The 14,824-nt window shown below is 41.6% G+C and overlaps 1 protein-coding gene across 2 annotated transcripts in view; it reads right to left on the bottom strand.

Moving 5' to 3' along the window:
- rtraf (RNA transcription, translation and transport factor) overlaps window positions 1-10,989 on the bottom strand; it is a 28,463-nt gene extending 17,474 nt beyond the window's left edge. The window contains exons 1-3 of one of the 2 annotated variants that reach the window (XM_048538341.2): window positions 10,802-10,989; window positions 5,944-6,068; window positions 2,115-2,214 (exon numbers count right to left, since the gene is read on the bottom strand). In XM_048538341.2, coding sequence (XP_048394298.1) covers window positions 2,115-2,214; window positions 5,944-6,068; window positions 10,802-10,838 — 262 coding nt within the window. In that variant the 5' untranslated portion in view covers window positions 10,839-10,989. Of the gene's footprint in view, window positions 1-2,114; window positions 2,215-5,943; window positions 6,069-7,406; window positions 7,575-10,801 lie in introns of those variants that run through there. The other variant, XM_048538340.2, reaches the window with a different exon arrangement.
- Between the last annotated feature and the right edge of the window lie 3,835 nt (window positions 10,990-14,824).

Raw genomic sequence — 14,824 nt, 5'->3', positions numbered from 1 at the left:
ATGGCTTCTAATACAGAATCCTTTTAAAAGCATATCCATTGAATTCCAAGAATTGTCTGCTCAACATCCCATCTCCCTATCTTCCACTCTTTCCAGATATCACACCCTCCACACACTGCCAACTGCAAAAACCTGCTAGCTGGATTAAACAATCTACACTGCAACTCAAATGCCCTGACATATACAAAGATATATTCAATCTACCTACTGCCTGGCTTCCATCTTGGCGCCTATTCCTAACCATGATCTCCCAGCAGATATCCTCTTGATCATAGAACAGCAAATGATGGGAGCTTCCACATTATAATTCTGATCTGTCTCAGGCTTTAAACCAGCTCCACAAGAACAGTCAAGAATAACCCTATGCAGTGCATTTCCATTACTGGTGCCTTAGTACAAATCCCTAACATACTTGCAGAGAGACATAAACAATGCTGCACACTACATAGGAATGGTCCCTCTACAAATTAATTGGTAAGTAGGGAAGCAATAACTTGGCTATTCGCTAAATAATTTGTAAAGATTATTTCACTTTGTTTTGATTATGGACTGAACTGGATGAAGAATAGCTTTACAGCAAAAGTCTGAGGAAGGATTTAAAAATAAAGATGCATCCATTTAACAAAGAGATGAAGAAACATTTATTTCTCTCAGAGGGTTGAATGCCTTTGGAATTTCCTTCCTCAAAAAGCAGGGGATGCAGAATTTTTAAATATTTTTAAGACAGAGGTAGATACACGTTTGATTGGGTCGGCAGTGGGTGGGAGGGGTGTTGGGGATTATCATTGATATGCAGGATTGTTGAGTTGAAATTAAAATTAAATCATACTAGACATTACTGAATAGTGTAGTAGGCTCAAAAGGCATACAGTAGCTCCTCGTTTGTACGAATTGCTGTACTTTAGAAAACAAGTTACTGTAACACATTACAATTTGCATTTATACTGTTGCTTTGCAAGGAGTTGTGGGGAAGGTATAAGGGAAACAACACAATACTCACATGCTCGAAAATTAGATTTAGCCAATATCAAATCGCTGACCGATTTGTGGAATTGTGACCGGTTACAGATTTCGAAAGTCATCAGCCTGATGTCAACTCTAATTGGTTCCCGCATGGCTGAACAGCTTGTGGATGTAAATGACACAGTAAGAAGCCCTCAGTTGTCTGGGAGGGGAGATGGTAACTCCATGTAAAATATCTGAAGCTAAAGAAAGCCAGTTGTTTTCTCCCAACAATTGCAGTAAACTGTTGTTTTTAAACAATGCGTCGGAGACTTTATAATTTGTGAATGAGTTTCTCTATGCCCTCTGTGAAGTAGAACCGGAAGGGAAGATCAGAGAACTGAAGAACCAGAAAACAAAAGGAACATCCCACTGAATCTTGAACAGTGGTGTTATTGAACTGTTTCTGCAGAGTTTTACCCTCCACCCATAATTACACTGTTCTTTTTATGTGTCTGTGCCTGCCTGTATGTATGTACAGGAGGGGCTTAGAAGAGGCTTTGTATATGTTAGGTGCAGTTGAAATTATTTGTTTCTATTAAATAGTAGTGCTTGCTAAGTACAGAAACCTGGTCTGAGTTTTGTGTTAACCTGAGTCTATCCAACAGGTAAACTGAGGACTCTGCATACTTTAGTAAAATCTTTAATTACTGCATTGTGAGGACTCGAAGAATAGTAATGCTTGACTTCCAGCATGCTACCCCACTGAGGCACAACAATTGGTGGGAGAAAACAACTGGCTCTCTTTAGCTTCAGGCATTTTATTGGAGATACCACCTCTCCTATCAGACATCCGAGGACTTTTCAGTGTTATTCACATGCACAAGCTGTTCAGTCATGCAGGAATAATTAGAGTTGACATCAGGCTGATGAATTTTGAAATCCATAGTCGGTCAGCAACTTGATGCTGCCTAAACATTCTGTTGCAATGGTATATAATGACTATGTCAAATGAAAACTTATTCATCGAGTTATAAGCTGACATTATTAAAGACAAGAGGAAAATATAACGTAAACAAAAAAAGCCAATTTTAAAACACTGGAAATCATAGAAGGATAGATATGCCAATTATAAAATAGTTAGCAATATCAACTTGTTTAAAAACTCATACCATTGTCTGAGTATTCAAGTCTCACAGCCAGGCCGAGAAGCCAGTCAACATTTTCTTGCCTTTCTTGAGCCTTGAATGGGCAGTTTACATCTGCCAGATACTGAAAATATATAAGTCAGTTAAAAAAAGGATTAAGTTTACAAAAGGATTCATAACTGAAAATAAATTTTCATACAGATGTTAAGTGTGCAATGTTGACGGCTACAATAGATGATAGGAAATCTTGCATTATTAAAATACATTGGACTGTGACCATATTAACAATAAGAGCATCTACTCAAACGAAGAAACATACATTTCATGTCATTGTTCACAATTTATTATAATATTAGTATTTTATAGGAATAAAAAAAAGTGAATACACAATTTCATCTCCATTTTCAGACCAATTCTTGCTGTTTTTTCTGCAGGTAGTTCCAATTATAACCTCTCAGGCTGCGATCTTCCTTCCTATTTCCATCAATGTTTAACAACATTGGGGAGCTGTGAGAAGCACAGCAATATGGTAGATTGAGCCAGATTTACTTTAGGCTTAAGCCTGTAAATTTGCTGAGAAATTTCTACAACAAATTCCATTTCTAGAACACCTTTAAAGTAGTTAAATGGCCAATGAAACTTAATAAATGGACGAATTACATGAGATGAAATATTTAGATAATTGATCTGAAGCTTTATCTAAGACCCACGAAAAGAGGTGGATTTTAAGGCATGACTGAAAAAGGGTAGAGACACTTAGAGAAGAAATTTCAGAGTTGGTGACAAGTCACTGAAACTATAATAATTCACTATTAAAACAAAGAATATGCAACTTGACAGAATTGAAAAAAATTAACACGGTAATAGTCCCAGAGATGGCGAAGGGTGAGGTCACGGAGAGAGTAACCAAAGATGAAAATGTTCAAATCAAAATATTGCCAGATTTGAAGGCAATGTAGGTCAGCATGTACAGTGAGAATAGGTCAACCGGACATGGTGCAAATTAAGGTATAAGCAGAGTTTTGGACGAGTTCAAATTTCTAAAGGCTAGAAGATGGGAAGCTGAAGAACACTGGAATAGTCAAATATACAGGAAATAAAGGGACGGAAGAGCCGAGATAGTGAGTGGTGACATAGTTGGAATAAGGCTGTATTTGTGCTGCAGCAGGCCAACATCTCATTTCACAGTCAAACAGAATTCTAAAGTTGCAGCACTTTCGCTGAGCCTCTTTGCAATAAGACACTGACTATGATTTATTTTTAAACTCATGAAAACAAATAACAAATCAGTGATAGAAATGGGGGCAATTCTACAGGACAGGACAGAAAATTTAATTATTTTCATGTATTTCTCATAGACTCATGGGGACTCAAAAGTTCTGAGGAAGGGTCACCGGACCTGAAACATTAACACAGAACATAGAAAAGTACAGCACAGTACAGGCCCTTCGGCCCACCATGTTGGGCCGTGGATTAATCCTAATCCAAAACTAAAATAAAATAACCTACATTCCCCTCAATTCACTGCTGTCCATGTGCATGTCCAGCAGTCGCTTAAATGTCACTAATGACTCTGCTTCCACGACTACCACTGGCAAACTATTCCATGCGCTCACAACTCTCTGGGTGAAGAAACTCCCTCTGCCGTCTCCTCTATACCTTCCTCCTAACACTTTAAAACTATGACCCCTCGTGGCAGTCAATCCTGCTCTGGGGAAAAGTCTCTGGCTATCGACTCTATCCATGCCTCTTATTACCTTGTACACCTCGATCAGGTCACCTCTCTTCCTCCTTCTCTCCAGAGAGAAAAGTCCGAGCTCTTTCAACCTCTCCTCGTAACACAAGCCCTCCAGTCCAGGCAGCATCCTGGTAAACCTCCTTTGCACCCTCTCCAAAGCCTCCACATCTTTCCTATAATAGGGTGACCAGAACTGGACACAATATTCCAAGTGTGGTCTCATCAGGGTTTTGTACAGCTGCAGCATAACCTCACGGCTCTTAAAAACTCGATCCCTCTGTTAATGAAAGCCTTTATGAATGAGCCTGCCGTGGGGAGCCTTATCAAATGCCTTGCTGAAGTCCACGTGCACCACATCCACTGCTCGACCCTCGTCAACCTGTCTCATGACCTACTCAAAGAACTCAATAAGATTTGTGAGGCATGACCTGCCCCTCACAAAGCTATGCTGACTCCCTTTTATCACGCTATGCTTTTCCAAACAGTCATAAGTCCTAACCCGCAGAATTCTTTTCAAAACCTTGCTGACCACAGACATAGCACTGATTTCCCTTCACAGATGCTGCCAGACCAGCAGGGCTTTTCCACCAACTTCTGTTTTTGTTTGGGACTCAAAAGTAATTGGCATTCAACTATAATTATGTCAGGACAGAAAAAAACTTGCATGAGATCAGAATATCTAAATTGCATTATGCCAATTAAGTACTTCTGAAGTTAATGATTACTGTAGTATAAGAATATGTGGCAGGCAACTGTTAGATCAAGGACTCTCAGGCAGGAATCAGCTAAATAAGATAATTAGTTTTTGTGGTTTTGGATGAGCAATGAAAATTTACCAGGGCACTAAAAGTGTCCACCTTCCTTTCAATAGGACCACAGAATCTTTGATATCAACCTAAGACGGCAGACAATGTCTTGGATTTACACCTCAGCCAAAAAAATGCATCGGCCTCTCAGCAGTGCACTGAAGAGTCTGTCTCGATTGTGCATTGCAGGTTCACGGAATGGGTTTTGAACAGAAGATTTTCTAGCTTGAGGGAAGGCCCTAATTTTGCACCAATGCACGAGAGAATAGAACAAAGTCTCAGAAAATTTTGAATAGCCAGAAAATTTGGGTTAAGGGAATCAGATATTGATTTTGAAGATTCTGCAAAAGTTGAAATGTATAAAAATTCCTTTTCTTGGCTTCAAGTAAAAAGAGATATAGATATCGGCTTGTTTAAAAAAAGGGAGATGTGGCATTTATGGGTAGAAGAACGCTGTCATCATTCCTTTTATTTGTCTGGGTCCAAGGGCTCACTTAATTTACACTGGTAGAGGAACAACTGCCAGTGAGAGTTAACAAGAAGCTACAGCTTTTAATCAAGCTAATTTATTGCATGATAGAAATTAGGTAGAGTTACACTTTGTTGCTAAGAATATTGGGAGATATAAATGACATCTGTCCCCTTCAAGATTCAGAGTTATTCACCCAATTACTCTACCCATTACATTATAGAAGAAATAAGATTTTTTTTCCCCCCAATACAGTCTTACAATAGGGAATCTTGGCAAAGTGATATTTGAGGCAGAGGGTTTAACGTTTAATACAGAGAAAGGTATTTAAACCTCATAGGAAAAAGGGCAAAAGAAGTGGGAATACAGCAGATAGTAAGAAAGCAGAATAGCTCCCCTTTCTACTGTAATCTGAAATATGCATCAATATATCTTAACATATTAAATAATACTTATTGTACAAAGAGGTACACAAGTACATCATTTAGTTGATATTCTTATCAAAACACAAGTCAAATGTTGAACACTGGCAACTAGCTGCAGAACTGACAACAGGCCTTGATATACAGTCAACAGGTAAGAATGAAATGACAGAAAAGGAAAAAGCAATTTCAATATCAACCATATTGTTCTGACTGTCCATGCATACCGATCTGTATCCTTCTCTTTCCCCACCCAAGCTATTTCCATCACTGTACACAGTTGTTTCCACAACAATGTTTGTAACAAGTTCATATTCAGGGACTGGAAGTACAAGTCACTAGTGAAACGATATGTGAATATATTATGTGCAAATATGATTAAACACATACAAAGCACATTATTCAAAATGAAACTCACCTTTTCAAAGTGTTTTGGCCATTCATTGCTGTGTACATTTCTCAGGTTGCCTCTCTCTTCAATTTTATAATGTCGTATCTTCTGGTCTTCAAGCCACACAATTAAATTTCTAAATTCCGTCTCATCTAGAATATAAAAAAATAACGATTTCAGACACATTTGTTTTAAAAAATGACAAACTGCATTCTACAAACCAAATGAATATACTAAATTAAACCTTATCACTAACATCTCAACCTCAAAAGGAGATTGATGTCCAGACTTAGATCTGCACATCAATGTACTAATTTTAATATCAAGGACTGGCACATTTAAGTCCAGTGTTGAAGCATCAGCAAAGCAGGCAAAACTTCCGTAACTCTCTATAAAATGTATATTTAGATTTAAGGCTTATATTCAGATTTTACAATATGTCTGACTTTAAATATTGTAAACCTGTGTTCAAGCTTCCTTCAGAAAACAATATTTATCAGTCAACTTCTGCTCAGTTTTATGATTAATGCATTGTTCCATGCCTCAGTGAAAAAGTAAACTGCTAATTTGCTTAGTTTAATTTACCAGTTTCAAAAAGATTGAAACAAAATAGAAATGCTGAGCATAGTCAAGCTGTTTTTGGAGAATTACAATTTGATTCTATGCCCAAAATAGAAAAATAAAACTGAATGAAAGAATCTGATGTTTTTTAAAAAAGAGGCCTTGTAATTAAGTATTTTCCTCAACATTGTTAGTTATATGGTAAGGAAACAAATACATAATTCCAAAATGTGTCATCGTTCAAAAGAACAATTTAAACTGAGGGTTTCTGCACTGGTTCAAGCACAGACAAAAGTTCACATGGCCTCATACAAAAGACAGCAAGGTAATTCTCTGCTCCACACTCCTCCTTCAAATAACACAAGAGAAAATCTTGGTGTCTTAAGTGTTTGCAGAATTTTGTTGTGAAGTTGAATTTTATTGCAGAAACAATTAATCAATCATTCATATTCCTTTCAAGTATTCTGAAATTGTTTACTATACGTGAGTAACGAAGTGTGAAACCAACAAATGCTGGAGATCACAGCGGATCAAACAGCATCCACGGAGATGCAACTGAAAAGACGGAGAGAGCTCCTGTTCGATTCTCCTCTTCACCGACCAAAATCAGATTTTTCATTTGTCCGTAGCCTGTGGGAGCTTGCTATGCACAAAATGGCTGCCCCATTTAACCACACTATTAAGAGTAACAATAATTACACTTCAGCGATTTTTGGGCAGCATCTTGGCCACTGTTCCGGCACCGTGTTCAAACAGTGAGTTGTTTTTAATTCTGAAATGATGTTGAAAGGCAGCGTGGAATTACTGGGCCCGGCTCTGTGTCCAGCCGCAGGCCCTAACTAAGGTGTTGAGGGGTGGGTGCTGCCCGCCGACGGGCGCGGATTGCCCCGCACAGGCCCCAGTGAACGGTTGCCCGCTTCTCCCTGTACCTTTACAGTCAAACACGCTGCTGTTGTGATACTCAAGAGCCGACAGTTTCCTGCGGAACATCTTCGCCTCCACCACGTTACACAGTACCAACTCCCGCAAACCGGCCCGCAACGACAACGGCGTCACCGACTAAGGCCTACCCTCCTGCCGCGACGCGATTGCGTCACCACACCCCTCTGGCTAAAGCGCTCGCGCTCTTCGCCGCCGTGTGACGTCACACCCGCGGGTCTCCCAGAGCAACCGTGGAGTGGATGCTTCAACGAAACTTTATCTTTGAAGCGACCACCTCACTCGAGGAGCTTGTACTGTATACGGCACGAATCAGGCCTCACACCTCCCTACCCCCAGCGGGGGATGAAAAAAAACTTCTTAATTCAAGAACAGGTGAGGATGTGATGAAACAAAGAACTGCTGATGCTGGAAATCTGAAACAAGAACGGAGATAACACAGTGTGGGATTTTCAGAAGGTGATTTTGTGAAGAAGGGTCTCGGCCCTAAATGTTAGTTTTCCTGATCCTCTGATGCTGCTTGGCCTGCTGTGTTCATCCAGCTCCACATCTTGTTATCTCAGATTCTCCAGCATTTGCAGTTCCTACTACCTGTCTAACACAGTGTGGAGCTGAATGAACACAGCAGGCCAGGCAGCATCAGACGAGCAGGAAAGCTGACATTTCAGGCCAGGACCCTTCTTTGGGTCCATACTGTGTTATCTCTGACTCCAGCATCTGCAGTTCTTACAATCTCTGAAACAAGAACAGAAGTTGCTGGAGAAACTCCGCAGGTCTGCCAGTGTTTCTGGAGAGAGAAAGACAGAGTTGACGTTTCTGCCCCAGTGAAGCTTTAAAAGTTCTGCACAAATTCAGCCATCCAGACCTCCTGAGTTTCTCCAGCAATTTCTGTTTTTCGTTCGGGTGAGAATATCGATAACGCAATCACAAGGAACAATTGAAGTGACTCCAATGACCAGACCCACCCAAGCTCAAAATAGAATCAGGTTTGTGATTAAAAGGCAAAAGAGATGCTGTAGGTCAGAAACAAAAACAGAAGTTGCTGGAAAAGTTCAGCAGATCTGGCAGCATCTGTGAAGAGAAATCAGTTAGCATTTCAGGTCCAGTGACCCTTCCCAAAACTGATGGCAGCTAGGAAAATGTCAGTGTATATGCAGAAGATAGAGTGGGTAAGGAGTGAGTGATACGTGGACATAGAGCCCAAAGAGAGAAAAGAGCAGTTGGACAGACAAAGGAGTTGATGACCGTCTGACTAGGAACATAAATATCTTTTGATGGAGACTGTTAGTGGCTAACGATGCACAGTGTGTTATGGCAGACTGGTAACAAGGCCTAGTGTGTGGCGTAGGGGGCTAGGACATGAGAGAGTTCAGGGACCCACTACCCACTATGGACAGGACCAGTGCCAAATACAAGATTCCCTGCAGAGACTGCAGCAAACGTCCAACCATTCTACGGCTTCCTGAAGGTACACAAACTGGAAGTACCTCTTAAACCCACAGTCTCCCTGCCAGGCACGCCATCGCATAAATTAGCCTAGGAACTACAAAGGAGACTAAAACACCTCATCAGCAAGTCACCCCACTCAATTCACTCAACCCAGGAGTTCTTCAATTCCATCAAGGACATAAGAATAGATGATGACAAGACCATGGTATCATTTGATGTTATTACCCTTCTAACATTGATAGACATACCACTAACAAAAGAAACACTGGCAACACTACTAAAACAAGAACAAAACCCAAATGACAGCATCTCCACAGACAACATGCTGAAGCTACTGGACCTATGCCTTACCACCCACCACATTTTAATGGCTAAATATATGAACAGATCAATGGGACACCCATGGGATCAACTATCCCCGGACTAATAGCTGAAATGGTGATGCAGAGACTTGTAAGTATGGCCCTTCCACTAATTCAGCTAAAACTATGGATACGTTATGTGGACAACACCTTCGTTATTATTAAACAGACCAAACTAGAGGAGACATACAAAATAATAAACAACAGCCTCATCAGGATCAGATTCACCAGAGAAGAGGAGAAGAACAAACAGCTCCCATTCCTGGACATCGTGGTGGAATGCAGGACCAATGGGAAATTCCTAACAAAGCTACACAGGAAAGCCACACACAGAGACCAAGTACAAAATTTCAACAGCAACCACCCTAATACACATAAGCAAAGTTGCGTGAGAACATTATTTAAACGGGAACAACACACTGCAGCAGCACAGACTACGCCAAATGGATACCCGAAAAACTGGGCCAGATGATGCCTATTACATGAACAACACCAAGAAGATACTACGCATCCTGAAACACTCATCACGCTACCTTACATCAGGAACATCTCTGAACTGACCACAAGACTCCTACGACCACTGGGGATCAGAGTAGCACACAAACCCACATCAACCCTACCCCAACTGCTCACTCGGACCAAAGACCCACTACTCACAATGGACAGGACCAGTGCTGTAAACAAGATTCCCCGCAGAGACTGAGGCAAACATTACATTGGACAAACAGGAAGGAAATTAACCTCAAGGGTACACGAGCATCAACTGGCAACAAAAAGACACAACTAATACTCATCCATCTCCATCCATGTGGATAAGGAAAACCACCAGTTTGATTGGGACAACACCAGGATCCTGGGACAAGCAAAGCAGAGACAAGGAATTCCTAGAAGCCTGTTTCTCCTCTAAGAAAGCCATCAATAAACACATTGAGTGAGACCCCATATACACTCCATTGTGTGGGGAAACTGGAAGTGAGGTAATCCAGCTCAACAGACACGAGAATTTAAAAAGATAGGCGTGAACACAACAGCACTTCAATGGAGGCTGCATTGATGATGTTACCCAGCAGGGTAATGAAACGTCTGCTGAACAACGAACCAACTCAGTGAACCAACCAACCACAACATCCACAAACAAGCTACAAATCTACTCCAAAACCTTAGAAGCTCTATATTGAGCCCAGAGGGCTGCAAGGTTCCCAGGTGGAAAATAAGGTGTAGTAGTCATTTTGGAATCAAAATTTTAACTGTGTTCCTCTCCCCACAAATGCTGCTAAACCTGCTGAGTTTCTCCAAAACTTCATTTGTATTATAAAAATCCAGCATCTGCCATACTTTACTATTTTTTATTACCACATTTAGGGTCTCTGTAAAGGCTAGCCCTCACCTCAACTTTTTCTTACAAATTTAGGATAGATTGATAGTTTAATTTCAGTAACGCAATATCACCATATTGATTTACAATTCGTTTAAAATGATACTTTGATAAACAACTGTACACCACTCCCCAATGCCTCTTCTGTGTCAAGTATCTTACTTTTTTCTCTACTGTTTAAAAATGAACTTTTACTCACCATTGATTTTAGGCCATGGTTTTGGATTTTTCACCATATTTTTTCAAGTTCACAGCAGGAACTATTAACTATTAAACTGAGGCGGTCTTACTTCTTTATGGAGAGAAAAGAGAATCCTTGTTCCAGGCTCAGTTTTCCTGCCTGATGAGTTATTTCTTGTTGTAAATTGGACGGTTGAAAAGAAGATGTGATTCTCTTTCTTAATGCTTAATGTTGCAATCGAATGTTCGCTCACTCGCTTCCCCTTTTCCCCAGCTTACGCATTGCTGACACCTAATTGAACTATACCAAATGGCTGAGTTTTCAACTGCTTCACTGAATTTGGAATACTGTGTACAGTTCTGGTCGCCACATTACCAAAAGGATGTCGAAGCTTTGGAGAGGGTGCAGAGGAGGTTCACCAGGATGTTGCCTGTAATGGAGGGTGCTAGCTATGAAGAGGGGTTGAGTAGGTTAGGATTATTTACTTTAGAAAGATGGAGGTTGAGGGGGGCCCTGGTTGAGGGCTACAAAATCATGAGAGGTATAGACAGGGTGGATAGCAAGAAGCTTTTTCCCAGTGTGGGCGACTCAATTACTACGGGTCACGATTTCAAGGTGAGGGGGGAAACGTTTAAGGGAGATATACATGGAAAGTACGCAGAGGGTGGTGGATGCCTAGAACTTGTTGCCAGCGGAGGTGGTACAGGCAGGCACGATAGCATCATTTAAGATGTATCTAGACAGATACATGAATGGGCAGGGAGCAAAGGGATATTGATCCTTGGAAAACAGGCGACAGATTTAGATAGAGGATCTGGATTGGTGCAGGCTTGGAGGGCCGAAGGGCCTGTTCCTGTGCTGTAATTTTCTTTGTTCTTCGTTCCTTTAAAACCTTTTTCTCCTTTTGCTACAATGTAACAAAGTGGAAATTGCCTCGCCTGCAGGACTTCATCAATTGCCCCCAGTACTACCACTATATACAACACCCTTCGTTGTTTCTATTGGCTCTATTTGATTACTGAATTCACCATTTGCCAGTTGACAAGGAAAAGAAAGAAGAAATTACAATCACCTTGTGTGCTGAGACATCTCCATTTCCAATGGATTAAAAAAAATTGACATGCTAATGTTCCCAGCACTTCCTCCTGTGCTTCTCTCACCTGTGAGACCAGTGCAGGACCATAGAGTCATAAAGTCTCAGAGCTCTACAGCATGGAAATAGACCGTTTGGTTCAACTCATCCAAGCCGACCAGATAGCCTAAATTGATCTAGTCCCATTTGCCAGTATTTGGCCCATATCCCTCTAAACCCTTCCTATTCATATACCCATCCAGTTGCCTTTTAAATGTTGTAATTGTACTAGCCACCACCATTTCCTCTGGCAGCTCATTTCATATACGCATCACCACTGCATGATAAAGTTGGCCCTTAGATCCCTTTTATATCTTTCCTCACTCACCTTAAATCTATGCCCTCTAGTTTTGGACTTTGCTACCATGGGGAAAGGACTTCTGTATTCACCCTATTCATGCCACTCATGATTTTATAAACCTCTGTAGCACCGATCTGTGTGGGACACTGCAGGTTACAGGCCTCGATTCTGAAAAGTAACCCTATTCCACCACGCTCTGTCTCCTATCTTCAGGCCAGTTCCATATCAAAATTGGCACTTCTATATTCTATGCGATCTAACCTTGCTAACCAGTCTACCATGCAGAACCTTGTCGAACGCCTCACTGAAGTCCGTATAGATCAGGTCCACGGCCCTGCCTTCATCAATCCTCTTCATTATTTCTTCAAATTACTTAATTAAATTAGTGAAACATGATTTTCCACTCACAAAGCCATGCTGACTGACTCTACTCAGTCCTTGCCTTTCCAAATACGTGTAAATCCTGTCGCTCAGGATTTCTTACAACAACTTGCCCGCCACTCTTGTCAGGATCACCAGTCTATAATTCCCTGGCTTTTCCTTACCACGTATCTTAAATAGTGGCATCATATTGGCCAGCCTCCAGTCTTCTGGTCCCTCGCCTAAGGCTATCAATGAACAAATATCTCAGCAAGGGACCCAGCAATCATTTACCTAGCTTCCCACAAAATTGTAGAGTACACCTGATCAGGTCCAGGGGATTTATCCATCTTTATGCATTTTAAGACAGCCAGCACCTCCTCCTCTGTAATATGGACATTTTTCAATTTATTTCCCAAGTCCTCTAGCTTCCATATCCTTAATATTGATGCAAAATACTTATTTTGCCCCCCCCCCATCGCCTGTGGTTCCACACATAAGCGGCCTTGCTGAACTGTAAATGGCCCTGTTTTTCTCCCTAGTTACCCTTTTGACCTTAACACAGTTCCAGTTCACTCCCAAGTTTTCCACACTTTCTTTTAATGAGAGAAAGGAAAGATTTAAGTGATCTGAAAGCATTTTGGCTTTAAGCCACTCTCAGTTTTATTGTTCATTTTGACCTGTGAATTTAAGAGAACAAATTAATGGCTCGCTCAAAAAATTGCTATGCTTAGTGAGTTAATGTGTTTGTATCCATTTTTCTGATTTAAAATGGGCACAAGCTTAGAATCATTTCGGAAAAAAATGATTACAGATATAACAGATTGAGGAAAGAAAATAATTTAATAAAAAAAGACTCCCTTGTTCACTCCACACTGCCCTCCAACCCCACCACACCCGGCACCTTCCCCTGCAACTGCAGGAAGTGCTACACTTGCCCCCACACCTCCTCCCTCACCCCTATCCCAGGCCCCAAGATGACTTTCCATACTAAGCAGAGGTTCACCTGCACATCTGCTAATGTGGTATACTGTATCCATTGTACCCGGTATGGCTTCCTCTACATTGGTGAAACCAAGCAGAGGCTTGGGGACTGCTTTGCAGAACACCTCCGCTCGGTTCGCAATAAACAACTGCACCTCCCAGTCGCGAACCATTTCAACTCCCCCTCCCATTCTTTAGATGACATGTCCATCATGAGCCTCCTGCAGTGCCACAATGATGCCACCCGAAGGTTGCAGGAGCAGCAACTCATATTCCGCTTGGGAACCCTGCAGCCCAATGTGGACTTCACCAGCTTCAAAATCTCCCCTTCCCCCACCGCATCCCAAAACAGCCCAGTTCGTCCCCTCCCCCCACTGCACCACACAACCAGCCCAGCTCTTCCCCTCCCCCCACTGCATCCCAAAACCAGCCCAGCCTGTCTCTGCCTCCCTAACCTGTTCTTCCACTCACCCATCCCTTCCTCCCACCCCAAGCCGCACCTCCATTTCCTACCTACTAACCTCATCCCACCTCCTTGACCTGTCCGTCTTCCCTGGACTGACCTATCCCCTCCCTACCTCCCCACCTATACTCTCCTCTCCACCTATCTTCTTTTCTCTCCATCTTCGGTCCGTCTCCCACTCTCCCCCTATTTATTCCAGAGCCCTCATCCCATCCCCCTCTCTGATGAAGGGTCTACGCCCGAAACGTCAGCTTTTGTGTTCCTGAGATGCTGCTTGGCCTGCTGTGTTCATCCAGCTTCACACTTAATTATCTTGGATTCTCCAGCATCTGCAGTTCCCATTATCTCTGAATTTATTAAAAAATGCTGCTTTATTATTCTACTTACTAAATAAATACCTGAAGAACATCTAACATTAAAATGCTGAAATAAATTATTATCCTGTAGCCATAAAGTCATCCAAAGCGGTCAGCCTCCGTTAAACCTAGATCCTCCTCTTGTCAAGCTCACATTGAGATTTCCTTCCAAGCAATTTACTCAGCTTTCAATAGAATCTGTGTGTTTATGAGATAATTCAACTTGTATGTCTTCCAGTGTAAAGAGTTGACTTCCACTGAGTATTGCAGACTGTCACATTCTAAGGTCCAGGGATACATGGTGAGGGAAGCACTAAAGTTTGGTCACAGGTGAAGGCACCGTGGGGAAAGACCACCATCTAAGATCTTTCGCCAAAATATAACAAGGGTCTCTTCAGTTGTCAGACCCCATTGTTGCCTCATAATGAATGTAAATAGATTTTTG

The sequence above is a fragment of the Stegostoma tigrinum genome, chromosome 10, assembly GCF_030684315.1.
Source record: "Stegostoma tigrinum isolate sSteTig4 chromosome 10, sSteTig4.hap1, whole genome shotgun sequence".
Classification (NCBI taxonomy): domain Eukaryota; kingdom Metazoa; phylum Chordata; class Chondrichthyes; order Orectolobiformes; family Stegostomatidae; genus Stegostoma; species Stegostoma tigrinum.
This window is presented reverse-complemented; position numbering and strand designations above follow the sequence as displayed.